General features: G+C 50.1%; 1 protein-coding gene across 2 annotated transcripts in view; it reads left to right on the forward strand.

Moving 5' to 3' along the window:
* The first annotated feature begins 7024 nt into the window (after nucleotides 1-7024).
* LOC108940391 (calsenilin-like) overlaps nucleotides 7025-12205 on the forward strand; it is a 45520-nt gene continuing 40339 nt past the window's right edge. For both annotated transcript variants that reach the window (XM_029256836.1, XM_029256837.1), the window contains exon 1: nucleotides 7025-7209. In XM_029256836.1, the coding sequence (XP_029112669.1) occupies nucleotides 7204-7209 (6 nt within the window). In that variant the 5' untranslated portion in view covers nucleotides 7025-7203. The remainder of the gene's footprint in view (nucleotides 7210-12205) is intronic.

Below are 12205 nucleotides of genomic sequence, written 5' to 3' on the forward strand. Positions count from 1 at the left end.
TGGCTGTAAAAACTATCTATTATGCTATTCTGTTAGGCCGTCCCAGTCGACCAGGGGCGTGAGGTCCGAGACTGTGCTCCGTAGTCGCGTGTGTTCCTGTGGTAAAGAAATTGGGTTTGCGGGGTCAGGGACGGTGTTCCTTAATGAGCCATGTGGTCCGTGCCCGGCAGCGGCCTTGCGCATTTCCCATGGACTGTCCGGCTCCACGTCAGCTGCGGCGCTGTCAAGCGCATCTCATTTTCCACCTGCAAAACGCTCAGACGGCATCACGTGTCCATTGGCTGCTTTATTAAATTCGGTCTTTCGGTCTCAGCAGGATGAGCGCTGGAGAAATCGCCTGCGGACACCAAGGCCCACGGGGCCACCAGCATCGGGACATGATGTGACCTGTGGGCCTGCTGCCTCGAAAACACTGCAGCACAGGCGCTGATTAAACTTCTGAAACGGCTTAATCCGGAAAATACGTGAGGGACAAGCTGCCATTGCGTGGACTCGGGCTGTTTGAAGAGACCTGCAGCACCGAATTGCTTGGCTGTGACTAATTCACTTCAATTGCCTTATAGGAGCGCGAAGGCAGCCGTTGCACACACTGACCACTAGATGGCGCTCTCGCGTTGAACTCGCACTTTACCCACGCGGGCCAGGACCTATAAGTGCTGCCACTGATTCGTGGGAAAGCACCTTTAAGTCTGGGGCTAGTACACACACACACACACACACATTTTCAGAACCGCTTGTCCCATACGGGGTCACGGGGAACCGGAGCCTACCCGGCAACACAGGGCGTAAGGCCAGAAGGGGAGGGGGACACACCCAGGACGGGACGCCAGTCCGCCACAAGGCACCCCAAGCAGGACTCGAACCCCAGACCCACCGGAAAGCAGGACTGCGGCCCAACCCACTGCGTGGGGCTAGTATATAATAATTATTTTTCTTATCATTTATTATGGAGGGTGCAGTGGTGCAGCGGGTTTGGCCGGGTCCTGCTCTCCGGTGGGTCTGGGGTTCGAGTCTCGCTTGGGGTGCTCTGCGATGGACTGGTGTCCCGTCCCGGGTGTGTCCCCTCCCCCTCCGGCATTGCATCCTGTGTTGCTGGGTTAGGCTCCGGGTTGCCGTGACCCTGCTCGGGACAAGCAGTTTCAGACTGTGTATTATTATTATTGTTGTTATTATTATTATCATCATCATTAAGTGTATAATGTCCCAGGCTGTGTGACTACTGACTGTATTTGTGTGCCACTATGGATTGAGATGTACAATATTTCAATGAGGCTTTGACCTGGTTTTCTCTACCTAAACCTTTAAACCCTGACCTCTGCATAATCACAGAAAAATCCAGATTAATCTTGGACTTTTTTTTTTGTTTATGTAATTCCCTGTGTACAGCTTTTCAATCTCTCATTCTTACGCCATAAGGTCAGAGGCATAAAGTCCCAGAAGAAAACACTGTCCAGTTTGTAATATTTTATATTTGTTTTTTTTCTCTCTCAGCTGGATTTTATGACCCCCCCCCGGAGCTCTGCAATGTAAGCATGTCTATATCCAACATTAAACAGTGACAATATTTTCTCAGCTGATGCTGCATTATTCTCCCCCAACTCTTCTCCAATTTGATAAACAGGACACAAGTGGCAAAAGAAAAAAATAATTGCTCATATTTGGTAAAAAATTGTGTTATTTAAGTGCATGGAAAACTGGTCAAGGTGTTAATTTCAGCTTTATGCACGAATCACGTAAATGAAAAAGCTGGCAAAGTTGAAAGGTGGCTTGAGAAGAATTAGATTAGAAAGTAATTAAGCTGCGAGCTTCCTTAACACCAATAAAGAACATAACGGTGTGTCCTCAGAGCCTGGTAGCCGCTTCCGTATTTAATTAACCCAGAACAGATTAAGAGTCCATTAATTGGAAAACATTTAAAAGTAAGAGACTTTCTTGCAGGGCTGGGCATTAGTTATGTCTGCACCCAGGGCCCGGCGTGGCTTTCTAACCATCTCTTTTGTATGTGTGTATGTGTATATGTATATATATAAATTCTTTGTATGCGCTCAGTCTTGACCAGTCAGATTAACTTCAGATTTGCTCTTATCTCCTCCTCCTATCGCTCTGCATTAATTATATCTGCGGTAGAGGGATTTCGGGGGGAAATGAAAGATAATGGGATCAGAAAACATTTTTTGGCAGTGGTGTTGTGATTATTACTGGAGCTGAGAGGCCTATGGGGGGGGGATGCCCAACTTAAAGTGCAGACCCTGATCTGTGTCCCAAAACCAGGTGTGCGTTTCACAAATGTGGACGGATCCTGCCCCGAGTGCACCTCGCGAGCGTGGGGTGGGCCTCAAGACGGAGAAAATAACCGTGCCGAAGGCAGGCTGCCGTTTACTGACCACGCACCGCATGCTGGCCATTCCTTTCCATTTGCTGCTTCTCTGGGAACATTGGGAGCTAAAATAGTAGAGATGTAAGAACTGGGCAAGAGAGGAGGACGGAGGAAGGCGAAAGTACAGACACACACAGAAACATGGTGCACGGTACAAAGTGAAGGAGAGGAAAGAGCAACACGTCAGAAAGGTCCACAACGACTGAGCACAAGACTGTGTTGGGTAACGTACTGTATGTGTGTGTGTGTGTGTGTGTGTCCGCTGTGTTATCGATGTAAGCATCAAGGATCCTCTTTCTCTCTCACACACACACTTTCAATTAGACTGAAGGCTCCTCCTGCTCCGGGAGCTCAGATGCACGCTGTCGCTGGCACAAGGTGGGATAAAAATAACCACAATTTCTGAGACAGACCAGTCAGCTGAGCTAGTCGTGAGAACACACACACACAGGCGGACATATGGAAGGCTCCCTTCGTGCCACTATAGCATAGAAACGTGGTGTAACTAACTCACAACCTCGCTGCCTGGCTTCACCGACTGGCACAGAGACAACATGTTTGAAGTACTGTTGCTTTTTTCTTTTTTCTTTTTTTTTTAATAAATGTGATGCAGTTCCATAACATTAGTTATGTTTATTACTGCAAATTGCCTATGGGTCATGCGGATGCTGGATTTGCTGGTGTGCGGCAATGATGAATAAGATTTCTGTGCACTAAGAGGCGCATCTGTTGTCCACGTCGTTGACTCGGGTTCCCTTTGTATCGCCTGCCGGATTACGCGCAGCTCGGCCGGGGAGCGATTGGCCTCCGTGTGGGAGCGCAGCTGCCTCTCTAAACCTGCAGTTCTTGTTTTCTCTTAGTTGGGCCTCACTCCGCTCTCTTCCTCGGCTCCTTTCCACACGATGCTCCCCACCTAATTCTGCACTTTTCCCTCCCGTTCCCTCCCCTGTCCTCCGCTTCTGTTTCTTGCTCCGACTTTGTTCCATCTCCGTTGCTTTCTTTCGAAGCATCCTTTGCACTTCTACTTAGCAACAGTTTCCATGACGACATAACCCCCACTCCCTACCCCCCCCTCCAAATGGCACAATAAGCCACTGACAATCCCTTAGTTACGTCTGATTCCTAATGCGTAATTTCTCAGAAAGCATTTTCTCACTAAATTCCAGGGATAATGGGGTTCAGACTGTGCTGCATTAGAGCAGAACGTTGCAGAAAAAGACCAGACACTGTTCTCGGGGTCGGAACCCAGCTCCCTGTCAAACATATTATATTTTACTTGTGTGATACGATAAGTTCCTGGTGCAAATTAAGGACAGATGGATCATGAGTGGTTTAATTAGACAGGGACTGACATTCATAATGGTTGTAAAGCGGTGATCCGGTCTACATTCGGCCCAGTGAAAATACGCAACATCTCACCGTGTCCAGGCATTTGGAACTTTTTGTACGGTGCAATTAACATGACATAAACAAGTGAACTGCTAGCGAGCTTCCTGGCGGTGGAATGCAGCCGCAACGTGATGGACAAGATGTGCGCCACTGATGAATTTGATACCTTGGTCTTGTTTCTTTGTGCAAGCGAAAAGCTCCGCTTTTGGAGCCAACAGATTCGTATGAACTCTCGAGTCGCTGCACACCCGGTCTGTGGTGCATCTAAAATTAGCCGCATTGTTTCCCACAGAAAGATGAAACACATCTCAACACGTAACGCACTCCTGTAAGTCATTTCCACAGAAAATCAAAGGGTTTCGACGGAGCAGTGCCTGCGAACGGAGCCCTCGTGGTTTTTTATACGATGCCAGCATCGGTGTGTGTGTCTTTCCTTTAAAAAGACGGCTCTTTACTCTCATCACTGTGTCACTTGAACTCGTTCAATCCATCGCAAATGTATGAGAGTTCAAGAAATAAGTTGATTTTGGATTCTCTAGAACTTCAGTAAAACCAGTGTGTGTTTAAGTAAACAATTAAAAGGCCTTTTGATTCACTCTGTTCAACATTTTCATATCACGTCTCCGCACTGTTAGCGATCCATCGAGCGCCATCGATTGTCCAGGTGCCGCGGTCCTGGATCCTGTGGGCATCGTGACCGTAGGACCCCAGGCTGCTGCCACTAGAAGATGACGCTGCGGTCAGAGCCGCTTTTGGCCATCGTCTCTGAGCCAGGAAGAGCAGACGGACTTCCTTTGCACAAACTGTCGCCTTTCGCCGCAGGTCGACCTTCCTGCTGCCGGTGTCCCGCAGAAGAGAAACACAGCTATTTTACCATGGCTTTCAGGGTAAAAGAGGTGCGCTGCTCAGCACATTTCCCTGCACCCCCTCCGGCCCCAACCCAGAGCCATGGGCAGGGCTGTCGCTCTTCAGGCGCTGAAATTGGTGGATCACTGGGGTCCACACAAAGACCAGAGGACTTCCGAGTGCTCCGGGGGACCTGCTCCGATACGTGAGAAGCATCAAAGCATCAAGCCAATGTGGTGAGCACACCCAAACCATGGAGCGCACATGCAACTGCAGGAGAGCACTCCGCATTGGTGTATTCTCAGGCCGCAGAGGCTCAGGGATCCTTTTAGTTCCACTTATATACATGAGAACCAGTTCAGTGTCATTATTACCTTGATTTCCCAATGAGGATGAATGAAGAGCACAGTAAACGCCTTCGATGTGGGAAGGCAGATGAGGACAGTGAACTGTGAAAGTCGAGTAACTGGGACTAGTTTATATCCTGGACATATAGGGATGTAAAGAAGGATGAGATGCCCCGCCTCCGTTCCTTTGGAAAAAGTTTGCCTCGGCAGCTTTTCGACTACTGACTCAAATACATAGACGGCCTCTTCCACTTTCCCTTGTTTCTGTCACCTGTTTTGTTTAAAAATGCCAACTTCCCAGGTGACAGCGTTCATTTGAGGAAAGGGAGTATTTGTGCACTGTGCGGTATGTATTGTATGTAAAATAACCATGTTCTGCTGTTTGTCAATTGTCCGTTAATCGGCGCCATCACCCCCCCCCCCCCCCCCGAAACGCTCACGGCTCATGCAAGTCAGACACGAAGCAAGGCGAGGAAAATAGCTCTGCCTGTTCATAAATCCTGACGCCTCTGAGATATTTTTTCTCCTGCAGAAACGTCACCTGGACTTCTATTCTGGTCTTCCATGCAGTCACTTTAGAAATGTATGTGGAGCAACATGAGTAACCCCAGTATCCTTCACCGTCCTCCAGTCCCGCTGCCACTTGTCACCGCATCAGTCACTTTAATGACCTTCGAGACCAGCAGCTCTGCACTGTCAGGGTCCAGCACATGCACTGTTTCTCCTCTTTTCAAACTCCAAACCTGTCTACATCTATTTCTATATCTATATCTGTGTCTATATCTATATTTATATCTATAAGGGCAGCTGATAAAGTAGTGGTTAGAGCTACCACCTTTGGATCCAAAAAAGGTTGCCATGTTGAACCTCACCTCTGGCTGCAGTACCCTTGAGCAAGGTACACACACACACACAAACACACATTTTCAGAACCGCTTGTCCCATACGGGGTCACGGGGAACCGGAGCCTAACCCGGTAACACAGGGCGTAAGGCCGGAGGGGGAGGGGACACACCCAGGACGGGACGCCAGTCCGTCGCAAGGCACCCCAAGCGGGACTTGAACCCCAGACCCACCGGAGAGCAGGACTGTGGTCGAACTCATTGCACCACCGCGCCCCCCTCTTGAGTAAGGTACACACACACACACACACACACATTTTCAGAACCGCTTGTCCCGTACGGGGTCACGGGGAACCGGAGCCTACCCGGCAACACAGGGCGTAAGGCCTGAGGGGGAAGGGGACACACCCAGGACGGGACGCCAGTCCGTCGCAAGGTACCCCAAGCGGGACTCGAACCCCAGACCCACCGGACAGCAGGACTGCGGTCCAACCCACTGCGCCACCGCACCCCTTGAGCAAGGTACTTACCCTAAATTACTTGAGTACATTTACCCAACTGTATAAATGTTTAAGTAATTGTAAGTAGCTAAACTTTGTAAGCTGCCTTGGAGAAAAGTGTTCGCTAAATGAGTAAATGTATATCTGTCTATCTATTTACCAATGTATGTATGTATCCATGTATATACTGTAGGCCTATGTATATACAATATGTATATGTATGTATGTATGTACGTATGTACGTACAACTTGTACACAGTATGTACTAACCTACTTGGCCTGCTGCGTCCACCGAGTTGTGCTACCGTTCTCCCGTCCTTCCACCAAGCCTTCACTCACTCTTCCCCCGGTCTTCGGCAGTGTCTCCCGCACACGGTGCGCTGTCTTGAGGAACGTCTCGGGGCTCTAGCCGGACGTCTCTAAGCGGTCCCTAAGCGCTCCTTCGCCCCCCGCCGCCGCGTACCTCTCTTTGAACGAGTGCCTCGCTGCGAAGGGCCACTTTTCCCCAGGCGCACTGGGTCCCTGTCGGGGTGACGCCGCCGGGCGGCCTGCGGCGGCCCTCTGCTTCGAGTGCACTCTACACTGGGAGCTCGGGAGGCGGCGTCAGTGTGTTCTTTCTCTCTCTCTCTGTGTGTGTGTGTGTGTGTGTGTGTGTGTGTGTGTGTGTGGGAGCAGAGCTCAGTGACAGGCGGCAGAAGAGCAGCAGCAGAGCGGACAGAGGGGGAACCAGCCTCCTCCTCTCCTCTCCTCTCTTCTCCTCTCCTCCCTCCTCCTCGCATCTCCTCCGCCGCACACGGACGTCCGGCCGCGCAGCAACGCAGGGGGACGAGGCGACGAGGGGACAAGTCGTGTCCGGAGCGCAGCGGTCCGCGAGCCGTCGTCGCCGGAGGTCTCTCGTCAGCATGCAGGTAACGGGCGCGCGCGCGTCCCCGGCCCGCCACAAATCGGTCAGTCGACCGTGCGATTCCTTCGTTTAAAAAAAATAAATTAAAAAACAAAGAAAAAAGCTGCGTAACGTGTCCTTTACTCGTCCGCAACAGCTGTTTTTTGCCTCAGACACGGCGCCGCCGCGCTTTCGCGTAGCTCTTCGCGAGACTCAGTTGCCGCGAGTTTCCCGCGCTGTGGCGGACGGGCACGTGCAGGGAGAACGGCGGTCGCGGCGCGCGCGCTGCGTGTGCGTGTGTGTGTGTGTGTGCGCGCGTGCGGCAGGGACGCGCTCTCTCCTACCGCGTGCCGCTTTCGGCGCCCCCTTCGTGCACCCGCTCGCTGTTCGTCGTGGGTTTCGGTACTTCTGTTTCACGCGACAACCTGGCCGTTGGGACATGATTATTAGAGAGGGACGCGAGCTCCCGGTCGCTGCTGTGCAAACGGTGCTGCAAAAGCCAACAACAAGCACAGGGACATTTTTAAAGTGTGTAGAGCCCCGGTGGAAAGTGCAGTCCGGCTGCACGACACCTGCGTGGGGCAAAGTGGACGGAGCAGCGGAAGCGCAGGGACCCACAGGTGTCTCCATCTGCGGGGAATGAATGGACCTCCGTCTTCACAGCTCTTCTGCGCCAATTCCTCATGGAAACTCTGAGCCAAGGACCACTGAGCGAACTGCTTTCCGGCAGTGGAATTCGCACTCGGCCCCAGTACCCTGCGGGCAGACACGGCCCTACCTAACCGCGGTACCGTACCGTGGTGCACGGTGCTCGTAGGCCCGGCACCTCCGTGCACAGTGCTTACAGCTGCTGCACTTGGGCTTAGAGGTCGCAGGTTCGAATCCCAGCTGTAGTATTGAGCAAGGTATTTACCCTCAACTGCTCCAGAAGATTGACCCAGCTGTATAAACGGGTAAATAACTGTAGGTAGATTAACACTGTAAGTTGCTTTGGAGAAAAGTGTCAGCTAAATATAAGTAATTGATTAACGACCCTTCTGTGTCCTGCACTTCAGGTACAGCACAGCCAGCGTCTGTTCGCAGCTTTGGGTCGGATTGCACGAGGAAACAGTGTGTTCCCAAAGCCCTAGACAGGGAAGGTGGATATACGTGCATTTCCGTGCACCTCTCTGGACTGGGGAACTCAGCCGGAACCTAAAACCCTCTGCTCCTGTTTGAGATACACAAGCTGAAATGGTACTGTCAGAAAACCTGCTGTATGAATGCATAAATCACACAAAATATTGAAAAAAATATATATTATAGACACATTGGGGGGGAGCGCAGTGGTGCAGTGGGTTTGGCTGGGTCTCTGGTGGGTATGGGGTTCGAGTCCTGCTTGGGGCACCTTGCGATGGACCGGCGTCTCGTCCTGGATGTCTCCCCTCCCCCTTCAGCCTTGCGCCCTGTGTTGCCGGATTAGGCTCTGGCCCCCAACCCCACTTGGGATAAGCGGTTTCAGACAGTGTGTGTGTGTGTGTATATATAACATTGTAAGTCACTTTGGATGAGCATCATCCAAGTGACTAATGGTAATGATAATAACATTGGTGGTGGACTAGCAGTCAGAACTGGTACCTGAACATTTACATTATTTGCAAGGACAAAATATTACTTCCTAGCACACAGAATGGCTAGATAGCTTGGACAATTGTGCAGCCAACTTGTTTACCCCACTGTTTTACTCTGGGTTACTGTAAGCAATCAACCATTTAGTCTATTTAAATAGCTGTTTATTGAGTTAAATTGGTGCGCGCATGACAGTGCATCTTTTACACCGGTACCCACCGGTTATTTTCCAGCTGCTTTGAACACTTAGGCACAGTTTAAAACGGAAGACAATGTGAAAGGTGTCTCATGAGATGCGGAGGTGGTGAATTTGATGCGTAGCAGTGCGATATTTCTGCAATCCACAACATGCGAGTGCCATGTGTGCAAAGGGCAGCGTTGAGGGAGAGTCTGATGTTACACTTCTCACATTGTATCGTAACACAGTATTGTGGTGCGTGCGAACGCATGCTTTACGTGTGTAGTGTACACGTGTTTATGTTCAGAAGCAACGCATGTCAGGTCAAGCGTGCACAGTATGGGCTTTTCAAATATACGGTTTCGATATGGCCATAGAAGCCGTGCCCTTTGTGGACTGATGATTCCTGCGGGCGCTGTGGCGCAATCAGTCACCCCTCGCCACGATCGGCTGGAGGTAGCGCGGCGCAGTTTGTGGGGTGATTTACTCGCAGTGCCATAACTGCTAAAAATAGCACGGTAGAAAGAGCACAAAATGGAAAAAAAACTTGGGAGACCAGTGAATTCAAGAGAACGTGCGTGTTTTTTGTGCCGGTGCCGTGGCTGAATCCGGGCCGGGTGGCGATGCGTCGGCTCTGCCGGAAGTACCTTTGCCGCCACGCTCGTGCGCCGACGACACCGATGCTCCGCGAGCCTCGTTCTGTGTTTGTAACACAAGCTGGGATGCGTGCGATGCGCGGCTCGGCGAACTGGGTGCGCGCTGCTCCGCGCTGGACGCAGTGACTCATGCGGGCTCTCCCAGGACAGCGCCTGCGCCATAAAGCAAAGCGAGGCCTCGCAGCCTCGCAGCCTCTTTTGCCCCCAAAGGTGGGCGCACATGGTGACGACATGTGACTTTGTCAGTACGCCTTCTGGTGACCAGCTGCGTTGCTGACAAACATTAGTCACCCTAATTACACTGCCAGACCCATCTGACACGTATCAGTGCACCTGTCCATTTTATGATATTTCCGTCAACGGCTCAGCTGGGATTTTTTTTCCTCCCGGTATAATTACTACGCATCTTTTGATTACTTAAATACAGTTTTTTACATATACAAATAATGTCAGTGCACACCGCAGAGTATCTTTAATACTTTTGAGCTTGTTTTTTTACGACTCCATCCTTTCATTCAAGAGAAGGTCTGCTAAGAAGCGACGTTATGCTGTCCTTGATGGAAATAAGCGCAAGAATGGTGGAGTTTGCCGTATTGTTCTGAGCCAGTTTCTGCACAGCCACTCAGTGCCAAGCTCTCTGAATGGATCAAACTGCACACACACAAAGAAACACTTGGCCGGTCAGCAAGCAGGTCCTGGGGTGGCAGGCAGTTTACCAGGAATTATTTACTGTCCCCTCAGCTGCTGTGGACGGGACCGACGGTAGAAGGTAACAAGAGCGCTGGGGGTTTGCAGTAACGCGGTACCAAGGTGAAAGCCTCGCCATCATCGCTGCTCTTACCATGGTGGACGTGCTGGTGCTTAGTGCTGGAGCCAAGCTCACACCGGATCATTGCTGGAAGCGGGTCCTGTTGAATCGATGTGAGAGGTGTTACGTGAAGAGCTGTGAGACGAGTGCCTCGCCCTGGCGGAAGGTGTTTGCCAAGCACAGGGGCTGTGAATGAGCAAAACAAAAATCTCTGCGCTAAATTGTAACCCTTGTGTTGTGTTTGTGGAGGGCTTTTGGACTGTTGATGGTTCTGGTTCTGGTGTTATCTTCACCCATGATTCCAGCCAGTGCCACTCAACCCATCGGTTTTGCAGGTCTCTTTGATAGTGTTCTTTCTTTGCTGAAGTCAGTAACATATTTATGCTTGGTCCACATGAACATTAAGGTTTTATAGCCCCCCATGCGCAAACATACAAAGGGGCTTTTGAGTACATCGTGGCTTTAGTACAAATGGGAATTTGTAGTCTTTGTACAAGAAATTTGCAATACAAAATAAATTTGAGAATGATACACTTTTAGTAAGTTCAATTTAAATCGGCGAACTGTTCACACTGTCCTTTATGCAGCGACATCACTCTACTTTGAATGAGAGTTCATCAACGGATGTCTCTACGTATCTAGACGTTGGGGATACTGTAAATAGTGGCAGACAGCGCTGACCCTTGCTGACATGCTGTCCGAATTGCTGGTCACCGTAAATGGTCCTGGTGTTTTGGAATTGCCCTGTGTTCCTCTTCTTTACTCTTTGTTATATTTCAAGGTAATTTTTCATTTCTTTGTTATTTTATTCAAAGTCCCATCCATACAAGTAGCCATTTTTATAAGAGCAACCAATGGAGACACACTTCTCAAGAGTCCAACAGCAGTTCCCCCTTGGGGAAGTGAATATGCATCAGGTGGGTGATGCACAGTATGTGCCATTCCATAATCCATTAGCTCATTTCATATAGAGAATATAAATGCTCTGTGATGCAGTTCCTATATGGAAATAAATATACATCAGAGTCTCCCAGCACAGTCATACATCACACATGAGCACATAGGCATGAAAGAACAGCCCACCCACACAGAACTGCTCCAACAAAGCAGGATGCCTCGCCTCTGAGTGCCACAAAGACACACGCACACACAGCAGCAGAACCGTGCGCACAAACGCAGAGTGACACGCGCTCACAAACACTCATTATGTTACAGCGATTACCGTTAGCGATAGGAGCAGCTCCGCTTTTCAGCATTCGGGATTATACAGGAAGCTATTTTTGTGCATTTCCCATTTTCTTGTCTCTACAGTCTCACTGCATGCAGGTTATAAAATGGTCCAGTATGAAAAGCGCGATGGGGAATTTTGAAGTTCCCTCTCTGCCCTTGTCTTTGATCACAGCGGTGATGGTGAGGGTGTGTTACCGCTCTTGCTATATTGGCAGTGTGGCAGTGTTCTCCAGCCTGTAGTGCCATGTGTGGTTTACTTACACAAGGTCTTCACACTGGAAAAGTGTGTTGGATGTGGACCAAATCACTGAATGGGGGAAGAAGTGCAGGGTACCGCCTGAATGAGATTGCTGGAGAATAAATGTGACTCAGATGTCAGAGGTGAGCTGCCCGTCTGCTGTACCTCCAACGTGCTGTATGTGGCCAGTGAAGAATGCAGTGATGCCTACAACGTCTCAGCAATATTGACTCTGCACCTTCTACCATGTCTGTGCATTCTGTAGTGAGAGTTGAAGCTCTCGCCGGCTTATTTAAATGTTTT

This window comes from Scleropages formosus, chromosome 12, assembly GCF_900964775.1.
Source record: "Scleropages formosus chromosome 12, fSclFor1.1, whole genome shotgun sequence".
In the NCBI taxonomy this organism is placed as follows: domain Eukaryota; kingdom Metazoa; phylum Chordata; class Actinopteri; order Osteoglossiformes; family Osteoglossidae; genus Scleropages; species Scleropages formosus.